This window comes from Salvelinus sp. IW2-2015, linkage group LG32, assembly GCF_002910315.2.
Source record: "Salvelinus sp. IW2-2015 linkage group LG32, ASM291031v2, whole genome shotgun sequence".
NCBI classification, from domain to species: domain Eukaryota; kingdom Metazoa; phylum Chordata; class Actinopteri; order Salmoniformes; family Salmonidae; genus Salvelinus; species Salvelinus sp. IW2-2015.
In genome coordinates, this window is record NC_036871.1 from 23,064,904 (window position 1) to 23,080,970 (window position 16,067).

At 40.3% G+C, this 16,067-nt stretch overlaps 1 protein-coding gene across 1 annotated transcript in view; it reads left to right on the forward strand.

The window, feature by feature from the left end:
• Positions 1 to 2,670: 2,670 nt before the first annotated feature.
• LOC111956913 (contactin-associated protein-like 2) overlaps positions 2,671 to 16,067 on the forward strand; it is a 94,980-nt gene continuing 81,583 nt past the window's right edge. Inside the window, exon 1 of the mRNA XM_023977614.2 lies at positions 2,671 to 3,122. Within this exon, the coding sequence (XP_023833382.1) occupies positions 3,041 to 3,122 (82 nt within the window). The 5' untranslated portion in view covers positions 2,671 to 3,040. The remainder of the gene's footprint in view (positions 3,123 to 16,067) is intronic.

Below are 16,067 nucleotides of genomic sequence, written 5' to 3' on the forward strand. Positions count from 1 at the left end.
TATTTGATCACCTACCAACCAGTAAGAATTCCGGCTCTCACAGAGCCCTGTTAGTTTTTCTTTAAGAAGCCCTCCTGTTCTCCACTCATTACCTGTATTAACTGCACCTGTTTGAACTCGTTACCTGTATAAAGACACCTGTCCACACACTCAATCAAACAGACTCAACCTCTCCACAATGGCCAAGACCAGAGAGCTGTGTAAGGACATCAGGGATAAAATTGTAGACCTGCACAAGGCTGGGATGGGCTACAGGACAATAGGCAAGCAGCTTGGTGAGAAGGCAACAACTGTTGGCGCAATTTTTAGAAAATGGAAGAAGTTCAAGATGACGGTCAATCACCCTCGGTCTGGGGCTCCATGCAAGATCTCACCTCGTGGGGCATCAATGATTCATGGAGAAGGTGAGGGATCAGCCCAGAAACTACACGGCAGGACCTGTGGCAATGACCTGAGAGAGCTGGACCACAGTCTCAAAGAAAACCATTAGTACACACTACGCCATCATGGATTAAAATCCTGCAGCGCACTCAAGGTCCCCCTGCTCAAGCCAGCGCATGTCCAGGCCCGTCTGAAGTTTGCCAATGACCATCTGGATGATCCAGAAGAGGAATGGGAGAAGGTCATGTGGTCTGATGAGACAAAAATAGAGCTTTTTGGTCTAAACTCCACTCGCTGTGTTTGGAGGAAGAAGAAGGATGAGTACAACCCCAAGAACACCATCCCAACCGTGAAGCATGGAGGTGGAAACATCATACTTTGGGGATGCTTTTCTGCAAAAGGGGACAGGACGACTGCACCGTATTGAGGGGGAGGATGGATGGGACCATGTATCGCGAGATCTTGGCCAACAACCTCCTTCCCTCAGTAAGAGCATTGAAGATGGGTCGTGGCTGGGTCTTCCAGCATGACAACAACCCGAAACACACAGCCAGGACAACTAAGGAGTGGGCTCCGTAAGAAGCATCTCAAGGTCTGGAGTGGCCAGCCAGTCTCCAGACCTGAACCCAATAGAAAATCTTTGGAGGGAGCTGAAAGTCCGTATTTCCCAGCGGGACAGCCCCGAAACCTGAAGGATCTGGAGAAGGTCTGTATGGAGGAGTGGGCCAAAATCCCTGCTGCAGTGTGTGCAAACCTGGTCAAGAACCACAGGAAACGTATGATCTCTGTAATTGCAAACAAAGGTTTCTGTACCAAATATTAAGTTCTGCTTTTCTGATGTATCAAATACTTCTGTCATGCAATAAAATGCAAATTAATTACTTAAAAATCATACAATGTGATTTTCTGGAGTTTTGTTTTAGATTCCGTCTCTCACAGTTGAAGTGTACCTATGATAAAAATTACAGACCTCTACATGCTTTGTAAGTAGGAAAACCTGCAAAATCGGCAGTGTATCAAATACTTGTTCTCCCCACTGTATATATATTTTTTTAAATGGATAGGACTACAGATTGGTTTCTACTAGTTACCACAGACACAAAGTCAAAATTTACTATAGTAAATATTCATGAAAACAACAATTTTATTTTTGGTCTTAATTTAAGATGAGGATTAGGCATAAAGTTAGCATTGTGGTTAGGTTTATAATCACATTTTAAGAAGAGACATTTAGAAATAGGCAGGGTTATTCTTTTTTCAACTCTTCAATCTCTGTCAAGTTGGTTGTTGATCATTGCTTAAATACCATTTTCAAGTCTTGCCACAGATTTTCAAGACAATTTAAGCAAAACTGTAACTTGGCCAATCAGGAACATTCAATGTCGTCTTGGTAAGCATCTCAAGTGTATATTTGGCCTTGTCTTTTAGGTTATTGTCCTGCTGAAAAGTGAATTTGTCTCCCAGTGTCTGTTGGAAACAAGGGTTTCCTCTAGGGTTTTGCCTGCGTTTACCTCTATTCCGATCATTTTTATCCCCCCCAAAAAACTTCCTAGTCCTTGCCGATGACGATCATATCCATAACATGATGCAGCCACCACCATGCTTGAACACATGTAGTGTGGTACTCAGTGATGTGTTGGATTGGATTTATCCCAAACATAACACTTTTTATTCAGGACATAAAGTAAATTTCTTTGCCACATTTTTTGCAGTATTTCTTTAGTGCCTTATTGCAAATAGGATGCATATTTTGGAATATTTTTTATTCTGTACAGGCTTCCTTCTTTTCACACTGTAATTTATGTTATTATTGTGGAGTAACAACAATGTTGTTGATCTATCCTCTGATCTTCTCATTACAGCCATTGAATTCTTAACTGTTTTAAAATCAGGCAATGGCAATGTAACCCCCAATATAGTGTTGTTTGACTCCAGAGGAGTTGAATTAACTCTTGCGATTATATTGTGAGTAAACATTACTCTAAATAATTAACTCTAGAATAGGCCTACTGAACAACACTGCAAAAAGTTAAAGAAGTAACAATTATTTTTCATTTAATACTGTACAGAGTGAAACGTAATGATGCAACACTAAATGGAGCACATACAACTCTGAAMATATAACTATGTATGCTTTACTCTTTTAGACTTGGACCAAATGTTATATGTGGCAGAGTAAAATGTTCTCCGCCTTAATTTTATTTCACCGACGCGTGTCCCCTTGTGTACGTTTGGTGGACTGTACCATCACCGAAATAAAGGGGAACAGCAAGACAATTTCCAATTCAGTACCTGGACAGCGGCGACTCTGTTTGTCCGGTCATAATTAGCAAGCGAGTTTCCGTCAATGCAGTTAGAGCTAATGAGGCAGTGCAGTGAAAAAACATGGTTCGTGAGGATATTCTTTGAAAAAGAGGACCGTTTTTGTCAAGTGTTTAGTTTTGCTGGGTGACACTAGAGGTAGCGAATAATGTGCACCAGCGAGTAAGCGAGCCATTGCTTGGTAGCAGCCACTTACGATATAGCTAATAAAGCCCTATCTGGATAACTGTCATCAGCTTGCTTCCGCCTAGAGAGGCGGGTTACTATACGAAACATCCATAGGCAACGGAAAACAACAACTTGCCACAATATTCTTTGTTTCAAGGTCTAATTGAAGATGCTTCCTGGACCGGAGCTAACATTACTGCTCTGGATCTTCAGTTGCATCAGCAGCCTCAGCTCAGCATCTTCAACATCCAGTAAGTAGGCTAACACACACTGTATGATATGTCCTGAGCTTCGTTGCTTTGTGTCCGTCTTGTGCAGGACAAGGACCAGGGCATTCATTGCAGGCTGAGTGTTATGCGTCAAAGTGTTTAACACTTCGGCATCAGACCTGCTTGGAACACATGGCAGTAGAAGAATACCGGTGTTTTCAGTGCTTATAACGGATAATCGTCTGTTATTGTATTTATTTATGGGGATGGGGCTATGCTGCTTATTAGGCTACATTTGACCTGACTCCTTGTGTCGTTCGTAGATCCAATAGTTGATTCTGAATGGCAGGCTACAGTATAGGCTACGTTTGGTCTGTGTCAAAATAATCTCCCTTGATAGATGTTTCTGCAGTTTTGTGCACTGCAATATAGTTTATTTTTTACTGAAGGCACATTTAAGTCTCCAAAAAGTTTAAACGGTATAGATCAGAACACCTACTGTCGTTTTATTCTGTGATAAGTCATGAGTTAATTAAGCCTAATATTTAACGTGCATACACACATATGAAGGATAGCTATCGTAACAGCATGTGTTTTAGGAAGTTCTCCTTGCGTGCTTTACTCTTTATTGCTAAACTAGTCTAAGCCAACATAGCAGGCATAAAATAAACTGGATTGACACAGCTGTATTGATGGCTGGGTGAGAGTGCTGGTCCCATGTGACATTAACTTTAAATGGAACTGTTAAACATTAAGATCTGTACAAGCAAAGTCATTATTTAACCAATATATCTATACTGAATAAAAATATAAATGCAACATGTAAAGTGTTGGTCCCATGTTTCATGAGCTGAAATAACCTGTTTCTCTCAAAATTTGTGCACAAATTTGTATAAATTCCTGTTAGCGAGCATTTCTTCATTGCCAAGATAATCCATCCACTTGACAGGTGTGGCATATCAAGAAGCTGATTAAACAGGTGCACCTTGTGCTGGGGACAATAAAAGGCCACTCTAAAATGTGCAGTTTTGTAACACAACACAATGCCATAGATGTCTCAAGTTTTGAGGGAGCAGGAAATTGGCATGCTGACTGCAGAAATGTCCACCAGACCTGTTGCCAGAGAATTTAATGTTCATTTCTCTACCATAAGATGCCTCCAACATCGTTTTAGAGAATTTGGCAGTACCTCCAACTGGCCTCACAACCGCAGACCACGTGTAACTATGCTAGCCCAGGACCTCTACATCCGGCTTCTTCAACAACGGGATCGTCTGTGCCTAGCCACCCTGACAGCTGATGAAACTGAGGAGTATTTCTGTCTGTAATAAAGCCCTTTTGTCGGGTAAAATTAATTCTGATTGGCTGGGCCTGGCTCTCAAGTGGATGGGCCTGGCTCTCAAGTGGATGGGCCTGGCTCCCAAATGGGTGGGCATATGCCTTCCCAGGCCCACCATGGCTGCACCCCTGCCCAATCATGTGAAATCCATAGATAAGGGCCTAATGAATTTATTTCAATTGACTGATTTCCTTATATAAACTGAACATCGTTAAAATCGTTGAAATTGTTGCATGTGGCATTTATATTTTTGTTCAGTATATTTTGTGTGTGGATGTGTCTGTTTACACATGTACATGTGCAAGAGAGACATTAAGATGCCCTGAAATGAGAGCATAGAAGTCACAGGACAGCAGTAAAAACAGACAACCAGATCAACTGAAATAAAACAAAAAATAGATCACATAACTCAGTGATATTTGGCACTACATTTGGCTATTTAACAGACAATACATAGTGGTGTATGTCTTCGCCACACACCCCTCCCCTTCTTCTTGTCTCAACATTTTTTATTATACACAAGATACTTTATCTTCATGCTTTTCACTGACAGCTGCAACTCAATAATAAGCTAGTCCTACATTTGCCGCATGCGCTGCCCAAGGGGTCTGAATACTTTCCGAATGCACTGTAGACAGGAGTAATTAGGAATTTTGGCAAATGTATTTCCCTATTGGAGGCGCCACCTATGCCTGTCTGTAATGCTTGGCCTTAGTGTAACGGTAACCCATGATCATATTTGAGGAACAGAGGAAGGGGTATTACATGTAATTTCTGTCATACTCTATAACTGCCAATAGTCTGCTAAGAGGGAAAGATGATTAGCTCCTCCAAATTAAGCCATAACAATCTCTGTCACTGTCATTTCTGTCTATTCAAGAGGTTGTGTACATTGTGGTAAAGTGTTCAGACGTTATGCCCTCGCCATTCATTCAGTGCGCGAAATAAGTTTGTTTCAGTGGCAAACTATCTTATCATCATGCCTGATAGAAAACTGAGAAACACACAGACAAATTAGAAAAACTATGCCCAAACTCAGTGAACACAGCCTGACCATTGACACGACTTCACAGGCAGAGCTGACTGCAGGCTGAGTTCACTGAGGTAGTGACCTCACTAACACTGTGTGATAACTCTTGCCACACCATAAGGATACATTTTTCTTAACTCCAAATATACACTTCTTGTTGTTGTTATCATTATCATCATAACTTGCGTTTGCAATGTTCTTTCAGTTTTCATAAATTAAACGGAGGGAGAGTTTGTGTGTTTGTGCCTATTAGAGCTACTAAACACATTATTTAATTGCTTTCCTCCAGCCTGCACTGACCTTTCACTATTTGTATGAGTGGAGAGGCAGAAAGTTTAGATTTAATGAAGGTTGGATTTCACCATTCTGAACGTCTCAGATCAGATTAAGCTGTAACTACCTGGTTACCTTATCTACATATTTATACCGATTGTGTTCGACTAGATAAACATTGAAAGCCAAACTTCTATGGAAATATTATTGGATTTCAATTGTAGTGGTTTCCCTGACAGATTATCATGTTATTTAAGTGACTTACGTGGTTAAATAAGGGTTAGTAAATTAACATGGTAAAACCAGATTAGTTATTTTGCTAGTACCTTGTGTCAGTAGCTATATTTCCATTAATTTGTCCAGTTATTTTTTTTCGACATTTAGAAAGTTTGCATAGAACATAGATGCGACATTTACATTTAACTATCTTGTCAGTAAAAACAGCTGGACGTAATGACGTCACACCTAAAAAGACCACTTTCGCAAAAACGTAGTGTCAAATAAAAATGTAGTGGTTGAAGTGTTTCCTTTACTCATTAAGGCAAATTGTGCATTAATAAATTGGCGACAGCCTGTGTGCCCTCCCACCTATCTGTTTCATGTCTCAGGTAGCCCACGAAAGCCAGCATGGGTAGAATACAACAATTTACTAATATTTGCCATATGTTCTAATAATTCTCCTGTGCCAACGTATCGCCACGGTTCGTGCCATGGTGAAACTTACACTCCTGTAGATCTGAAATAATTGGATGGTGAACCTTGCCAGCCAACCAGAAGAGCAAGGCGATGCAATTCAGGCATTCTTGAAAGTCAGGACAATCCTTGTCCTGCAAAGAAAACATAATTTTTGTAGTTTTATTTTGCAAGCAGTAGACATTTGGATTGAAATGTGGAGTGGAGGTTTATAGTTGTGGTGACATCACGTGCCCGCGCACCTTAAAAATGATTTGGAAATCATAATTTATTCACATTTGTCGCAATAAAGAAAGTTACAAATCCATCCATGTCGAACAGATAAAAATGTACATCTTTAGAAAATGTATCCTGTATCTGCTGTTTCCAATACACAACGCAATTCTTTTTGCAACATTGCTTTTGTAAAATAAACCTGGGTCAATGGAAACCTGCCTAATGAGAAGGGAAGCCAGGAGCCAATCACCCTTGACTTCCATTGATGTCTCTGTGTTGACCTGACCTTTTGGTATTTGTAGTGACTGGGACATAAAGACCGACTCATTGTGGCCACGTGTCACATTCGTGTGTCAATGATTTCCTACAGTAAGATTCCATTTAAAGGTCATGAACAGTCAAAATCATGTTTCATGAAATTGGTTATTTGAAGGAAACCAGATCAAAGTATGATAACCAAAGTATGAAAAATGAATGTTACTGTGAAGTTACTGGTCCCCTCCCCCATGTCAAACGCTTGGATTCATTATTAAGAGGACAAGGTGACATCACCTTAACTCTCATTTTAATACACCAATTGTAACATGATATTCTCTTACCTAATTTAAATAAGTACTGCCTTGTAACCAACATTGGAGAAGGCGTGTTTGCAGAGGGGTGTGGTTTATATACTAGCTAGATAGCAACTCTACTGGTGCCAAAATTTGACTGTAGGGGGTCGGCAAATATAATTCAAAGTTTACCCTATTCATCTATGGCAAAGATACTTATAAAGTGTTGTTTCCATTTTTCATGAGCTAAAATAAATGATCCCAGAAAAAGGGTTAGTCCCATATTTACCTCCTTAGTTTAGAGGCAATGGGGCCACACTCAAATGGGTGCTGAGGAGTATTTCTGTCTGTAATAAAGCCCTTTTGTGGAGAAAAATTCTGATTGGCTGGGCCTGGTTCCCCAGTGGGAACCCACCCATGGCTGTGCTCCTGCCCACTATGTGAAATCCATAGATTAGGGCCTAATTAATTAATTTCAATTGACTGATTTCCTTCTATGAACTGTAACTAAGTAAAATCTTTGAAATTATTGCATGTTGCATTTATATTTTTATTCAGTATATATGTTTCTCCTTTCATCTGTGTCGGGTGTTAGCTAGTTACTGGCTAGCTAGGTCTTCAGACAGCATTGAACAAAAGGGGGGGGGAGGGTTGTTCAAAACTTTGATGCAGTTGTCAAGTCAATATCTGTCAATGCTGCTGTGAACCGCATCACAAGAGACATGTAAAAAAAAAAAAAAAATGAAAATAATGAGATCATAGGTGCAATTTCAGTGTTGTTTGAGTTGCTTTGTGTATCACCAAATTAGCCTGAGATGATTTTACTGTATTGCAACCAAGTTGCTTGACATAGACGTTTCAAAGAGCTGGTCAGTCAAGGCAAGCTCATGAATATAAGTTCTCCACCCACTCAGCCTGTCTTTTCAAACTTCCTGGTAGTTAGCCATTAGTGAAAAAGTACTTTTCAGAATGACTGTTCAGGACCTTTAAAAAAGTGGATTGATCAATAAAAAATGCAATGTATAGTTTAAATTCTTTATTTTTCATTTTTCAAATTAAATCTTAGAACTAATCGCTTTATTCATCAGACTCAATGTACTTTCCCTGGCTAAAGGATTTAAATAAATCTAAATCTGAGTAGTACAATTTGGCCAATTAAATAAGTAAATCCAATTGAAAAATGAACCTAGTCAACCCTCACTAAGGTAGCTCAAAGACCTGCATAGAGAAGCCATAGGGAATAGACCAAAACAAAATCAGGTCTCTCTTTAGTTCACCAAACAAACTATAAAAACAAATGAATCATGCATATTTGAGGCATAAATACCTGCAATGGACTGTACAATAAACATATGGCACAAAAGAGGATTATTACTGTCTGAAAGAGAGACTACTTCTTACAAATGCTGTATGGATTTTATACTTGTGTCCAGTGACCCTAAATAACTAAATGTTAACAATAATATTGAACTGAAGCTGCTGTGTGGGTCATGTAAGTAGGGGAATAATGATTGCGTCTCCAGATAATAATCTTGCTGCATATCCCCTTTTGAGAATGAACCTCTAGATTGGTGTTTTTTTGTTAGGCAAATGATAAAGCTCATTAAGATTCTGGACACCTGCCACCATCATTTGTCAAACCATGTGACGACCCTTACCGTGATCCTCCCCCCATTCTCCAAGATCCTCCTTTTGTTCACTCTTGGTGAACACCTCCAGAACAAAGACCTGCCCAAAATCAGCTCCCAAAATAACAATACCACAATAAAAACACATTAAATCTCTAGTAAAATATGACCGTTATTCCACTGTCACTGAACATATGGAGACAGCTTGGCCTCTAAACATGCATATCTGAAATTATTTACACATTTATCACATTGTTGTTTGCATTTGGATTGAGATGGGGGGTTAAAACCGTAGGAAACACACTCCCAGTCACAATGTCTTGCCATGGCTCATTGCTGGTCATAACTCTGTGTGTGATTGTGAAGTGAATCATTGGGGTTTCTGAGTCCCAGCAAGAGGAGATTAAAAAGGAAGCACTCATGCACCAGCTTTCAGGCAGCAGACCTCCCCGCGGATCACCAGCTTTTGACAGACCATGTTTTCGTAAAAAATCTGTATTCATTTGTGAGCAGTGCGGGCAGATGCTGTGTTCAGTATGATTGGGTCGAACAAAGAGAGGGAGCCGAGGAGGGAGCTATTCAAAGCCTAGCTCAGTCATTACCACTTGATGGGGCTGTGGGTTGGAGAGGCATAATTGACAGCGTTCACAACAAAAGTAATCACCCGTATTAACTCACAACATATGGAGTGTCAGTCAGTCAGACTCCCAAGATGACTCCCAAACACTGAAATCTGAGATTAAAATCAAAACTTTTTAACATCATCATTTTAGGGAGGTTGTAAAAAAATATATGTTTATTGTAATTAGCTCCAGTTGAGTTAGCTACATAGTGGAAATTGAATAGCTTTGTTTACCACAAGCTTCAGGGGCTTAACTTAAAGCCATCTCCTGCTGTGAATAGAGTTATCCAAAAACATGGCCTTGTACGAAATCCATTATCAAATATAGCATGCACAATGATGTTGAACTGTAGCTGCTGTGTTCAGTATGATTGGGTCCGTATTAAACATGATCCTGTTTGGAACATTGTATCTATGCTACGGTGGGGATAGTTGAGTGCGTTAGTGTGGCCCCATTGCCTCTAAACTAAGGAGGTACATATGGGACTAACCATGTCTCTGACACAGATCTTTAGGCACAGAACTCTTTAAAGCAACTGCTCTGGTTTACTGTTAAACAAAAACCTGTCAGTAATTACAGCCCCCTTTTTATTGCACATTTTAAACCAAATGTTTTTCATACTGTAGCAGCAGCATAGTAGTTTAATGTGATGCATAAGTGGGCTATTTTTTCTATTCTTGTGTGTTAATAGATAGTTAAATTATGCATACAGATAATTGTATGATAAGATGGTAATTATAGTTTGAATTTATTTTGGAGTTCACATCTAGTATGGGATGGGGGGCAAAATAAATGATAACTGAAAGAAAACATTGAGCTTGCAAGACGGGGGTTCCCAAACTTTTTAACTCAGGCCCACCTTCCAGTATTGGGGAACATCCCACACCCGCCACGTTCATGACACAAACTGTTATCATGCCTCTTGTTGGTGGAGAGAAAAGTTTTACAGCTTTACTTGTAAGCTTATTTCCTGCAATTCTACACATTTTGTCATGGAGTGCAGAGAAAATTATGCAGTTTTAAAGCCAATTTTCTTGCAATTCTATACATTTTGCCATGTCTGTGTGTTCATGTGATATTTGAATGACTCAAACACGACTCAAACAAAATCTATGGTCCCCCGTGCCGATCCCCCCCTGCGCCCCACAGTTCGGGAACCACTGGTCTGAGATACTTAATGAGATGATTGTACTTGGTATAAACCTTGTCATATTTCTCTATTTAAATTAGCTTTTTGATTCCCCTCTCCTCATATCCATTCAGACTCATATTCACTGATATCTCCCCCTGCATTACTATCGAGGAAATCATATTAAGTTTAGACCCACCCAATTTATGTCTGCGATATTAACAGAATTATTTTCCTCGTTATTCCAGTTCTTAGAAGGCATCCATTATTGATCAATGTCACATCCATTTCTTTGACAGAATATCACCCGTAAATCAAATCAAATTCTATTTGTCACAAACACATATTTAGCTGATGTTATTGCAGGTGTAGCGAAATGCTTGTGTTCCTAGCTCCAACAGTGCAGTAATATCTAACAATTCACAATACACACACATCTAAATTAAAAGAATGGAATTAAGAAATATATAAATATTAGACGAGCAATGTCGTAGTGGCATTGACTAAAATACAGTAGAATAGAATACAGCATATACATATGAAATGAGTATGGTAGTATGTAAACATTCAAGTGACCAGTGATTCCACGTCTATGTACACTGCTCAAAAAAATAAAGGGAACACTTAAACACAATGTAACTCCAAGTCAATCACACTTCTGTGAAATCAAACTGTCCACTTAGGAAGCAACACTGATTGACAATAAATTTCACATGCTGTTGTGCAAATGGGATAGACAACAGGTGGAAATTATAGGCAATTAGCAAGACACCCCCAATAAAGGAGTGGTTCTGCAGGTGGTGACCACAGACCACTTCTCAGTTCCTATGCTTCCTGACTGATGTTTTGGTCACTTTTGAATGCTGGCAGTGCTTTCACTCTAGTGGTAGCATGAGAAAGAGTCTACAACCCACACAAGTGGCTCAGGTAGTGCAGCTCATCCAGGATGGCACATCAATGCGAGCTGTGGCAAGAAGGTTTGCTGTGTCTGTCAGCGTAGTGTCCAGAGCATGGAGGCGCTACCAGGAGACAGGCCAGTACATCAGGAGATGTGGAGGAGGCCGTAGGAGGGCAACAACCCAGCAGCAGGACCGCTACCTCCGCCTTTGTGCAAGGAGGAGCAGGAGGAGCACTCCAGAGCCCTGCAAAATGACCTCCAGCAGGCCACAAATGTGCATGTGTCTGCTCAAACGGTCAGAAACAGACTCCATGAGGGTGGTATGAGGGCCCGATGTCACAGGTGGGGGTTGTGCTTACAGCCCAACACCGTGCAGGACGTTTGGCATTTGCCAGAGAACACAGAGTCTGGAGACGCCGTGGAGAACGTTCTGCTACATCCTCCAGCATGACCGGTTTGGCGGTGGGTCAGTCATGGTGTGGGGTGGCATTTCTTTGGGGGGCCGCACAGCCCTCCATGTGCTCGCAGAGGTAGCCTGACTGCCATTAGGTACCGAGATGAGATCCTCAGACCCCTTGTGAGACCATATGCTGGTGCGGTTGGCCCTGGGTTCCTCCTAATGCAAGACAATGCTAGACCTCATGTGGCTGGAGTGTGTCAGCAGTTCCTGCAAGAGGAAGGCATTGATGCTATGGACTGGCCCGCCCGTTCCCCAGACCTGAATACAATTGAGCACATCTGGGACATGTCTCGCTCCATCCACCAACGCCACGTTGCACCACAGACTGTCCAGGAGTTGGCGGATGCTTATCCAGGTCTGAGAGGAGATCCCTCAGGAGACCATCCGCCACCTCATCAGGAGCATGCCCAGGCATTGTAGGGAGGTCATACAGGCACGTGGAGGCCACACACACTACTGAGCCTCATTTTGACTTGTTTTAAGGACATTACATTCAAAGTTGGATCAGCCTGTAGTGTGGTTTTCCACTTTAATTTTGAGTGTGACTCCAAATCCAGACCTCCATGGGTTGATACATTTGATTTCCATTGATCATTTTTGTGTGATTTTGTTGTCAGCACATTCAACTATGTAAAGAAAAAAGTATTTCATAAGAATATTTCATTCATTCAGATCTAGGATGTGTTATTTTAGTGTTCCCTTTATTTTTTTGAGCAGTGTATATAGGGTGCAGCCTCTAAGGTGCAGGGTTGAGTAACTGGTAGCCGGCTAGTGATGGCTATTTAACAGTCTGATGGCCTTGAGATTGAAAAACAGCTTCTGTCTCTCAGTCCCAGCTTTGTACTGTACCTGTACTGACCTTGCCTTCTGGATGATAGCGGGGTGAACAGGCCGTTGCTCAGGTGGTTGATGTCCTTGATCTTTTTGGCCTTCCTGTGACATCGGGGGCTGTAGGTGACCTGGAGGGCAGGCAGTGTGCCACGTTAGTGGTTTATGTCCTTATGGAAGTACTGTACATGAGATGTTACCTATACCTCATGTCATATGGACAAATTTGAACTCCTTGGCAGAAGAATTGGCCTCATCAACTCAAAGTATACATTCCAACAACTGTAGGTACAGTATCTATATAGCAGCAGTTACTGAATTCAGATGTTACAAATATATTACCACTCCTGCAAATAAAGTCCGGTGTCTAAATTGGCAATGATCGAGTGGTGTTTGTGCATCTAGCGTTGTGGTGTTAAGGAGCAGCATCTTGAGAGTTATTTAAACACTCAAAAATACCCATTTGCTTTGAAGGACAGCAGTAGGTGGAAGGAGCGTGTTTAATTTGATGCTTGGTTACTCTCTGCAAATCTCACAGGGATGGCTTCTGAAAGCTTTTTGCTTTTGTTCAAACTAATCTAAAAAGGAAAGGAAATGTAAATATGTCAATTTGACTGACATGTAACAGAGCAATATGTCATTTGAAGCAGAATTGCTCCACCGTGAATAAAAATGTGTCAAATTGTGATTTGCTGCCACATTTCAATTTGGTATCCCTGTTCTCTGATGTTTTAATGTGTTCTACAATACAGTTCAACATTCAAACATCACGCTATCAAACTTCCCAGCAGAATAAATTATTTGGCTTCTATAATTTTCCGCTCAGAGAGCTAAGACTTGGTGCTCAATGAGTAGTAGCTAATTCATTATCACAGCAGAATGAAAGTACAGTAATGGTCCCACTGAGAATAATTATTCTTAGAGCTTCATTTGCTGATATAGTGAATTAAATCTGCTCCAACACTTTCTTTTTCTACTTTTATATTAATCCTGTGAGCAAGTGTCCTTGCGACACTCATCGGCTTTGCAGGGGTGTATTGTCTGCACGTGTGGCATCATTGCGCCATTCACTCATTGTTGAAAAATAACAGGGAAGAGAAGGACAGAAGCCTATAGACAGCTAATTTCAACTCTCGCCCTCTCTGGAATACCATCAATACAATAGCTCCCTAGTTTGACTCAGGAAAATCTTTGAACAAGGTCAATATACATAGCCTATGTACCGCTGCATAGATCCATATCATTGAACACATACATTGGAGGCGACAAAACATGCCATTCCATTAGTTTAAGCGGAGGCCATGCTCCAATAATAGCTCAGCTGCAGCCACAGCTTTGGCTGTGCTAATAAGGCCCAGAAAGTCAGAAGCTCCACAGTGACATATTGAATCTAACCCATGACTTATGCACTGGTATAAAAAGTACCCAATTGTCATACTTGAGTAAAGGTAAAGATACAGTACCTTAATAAAAAAAATACTCAAGTAAAAGTGTAAGTCACCCAGTAAAATACTACGTAAGTCAAAGTATTTCATTTTAAATATACTTAAGTATCAAAGTAAATGTAATTGCAAAAATATACTTAAGTATCAAATGTAAAAGTATAAATCATTTCAAATTCCTTGTATTAAGCAAACCAGACAGCACTATTTTCTAGTAAGAAAAAGATGAGCTATATGGATAGCCAGGGGCACACTCCAACAATTTACAAAGCATGCGTTTAGTGAGACAGTCAGATCAGCGGGAGTAGGGATGACCATGGATGTTCTCTTGATAAGTGCATGAACTGGACCCTTGTCCTGTCCTGCATTTAAAATGTAACAAGTACTTTACAACACAGTACTTGTGTTCCGGTGTTATACTATTGTCTAAATACTGTAGTATTACTATATTTATTTACTATTCACTGTAGTGTTTCTGCAGACTTTACTATAGTGTTTTTGCTGATATGACTAGTATACTGCAGTATTGTTTTTATGAAAATTGCTAGTATACTGCATTATTTACTGTAGTGTTTTTGCAGACTAAGGGGTGCTTCTATACATTCCCTGCATGTCCTCCCCTAATAAGGGTTCCGAGGGAAACACTGACAAAACCTCTGGTTCCTATCCTGTCACTCAATATTCTTTTGTTACGATTGAGGTTTAGGGGAGAGTTCTGGTGATACCCATCTACTGTGGGACTCCAGTTAAAGAGCAGGGAGAGGCAGTAATGCAGTTCAGTTTGAGGCTTTATAGATTCAGGCACTGAGATGATACATGGAATGATTGACAGTTGAGACTTGTCTTGAGACTTGGTTGGCTTTGTATGGAGTATGGTTGATCTAAAAAGGAGAAACAGCAAGGTACAAATAACATGCCATAACAGCAATGAACATACATCATTAATTGTCCATTAATGTCAATAATCAATGACAATATGCAATAAGCATATACATTTGGGAAACTATGCATAAATATAGCAGCAGTAAACAATTAACTTCAGAAGGGGGTGCAGTGGCATGCTGCATGTTAGGCCGAAGTTATACAGTAGCAGGATAATTTAATCAATGGCTACATGCATAGCATAACAAACAATATAAAGCTAACAAAAGTAGCAAGCATAGCCATAAATCACGCCAAATTAGCATAACTAAAGGCAATGCACAAAATGTGCAAAAAACTTAAGCATGTGTCTATTAACACTACAAGTACCAAAGAGAACAGAACAGTCAATTGAAAATAACTGTTTGACTGAGCTGTTAGCATTTCGCTGCCATTAGTGGCCGATATCAACTATACAAAACAAACAATGGCGAGAGAGTCCTCTTTTATAAGATAAAAGGCTTGTACTCACATTTCGATGACACGTACTGGTTGTTCTTTGTGAGAGTTGTTTGTCGCGCTCAACTACTCAGCTCTGTCTGAGTGAAGGACCCGGATTGAAAAGAAGCACCTTCGAACATGCCCGTATAAATACCTTGCCATAGAGTTTTATAGAGTGCCCTCTGTCCTCCTGTGACTATAGAGATGGTTAAGGGCACACCTGCCACGAATGCCCTCCCCCACATTAATGTCACAGAGAAAGGAATTCTGTACAAAGATTAAAAACCAACCGGCAGTTCATTTTGGCTTTACCAGTATAAATAATCAACAATCACCAGACAACCAATAATACATATCCAGATAGTGGCTAGCTCGACTTTTTTATTTTTTTAACTATGCAATCATACAATCATAAATATGCAAAGTATTTTAAATTATCCTCTTTCATGAAATGATATGTGACTTGAAGTCCTAAGTGTTTATGATTGTCTGAGTAGAGCAAGGTGTTGTCTGGT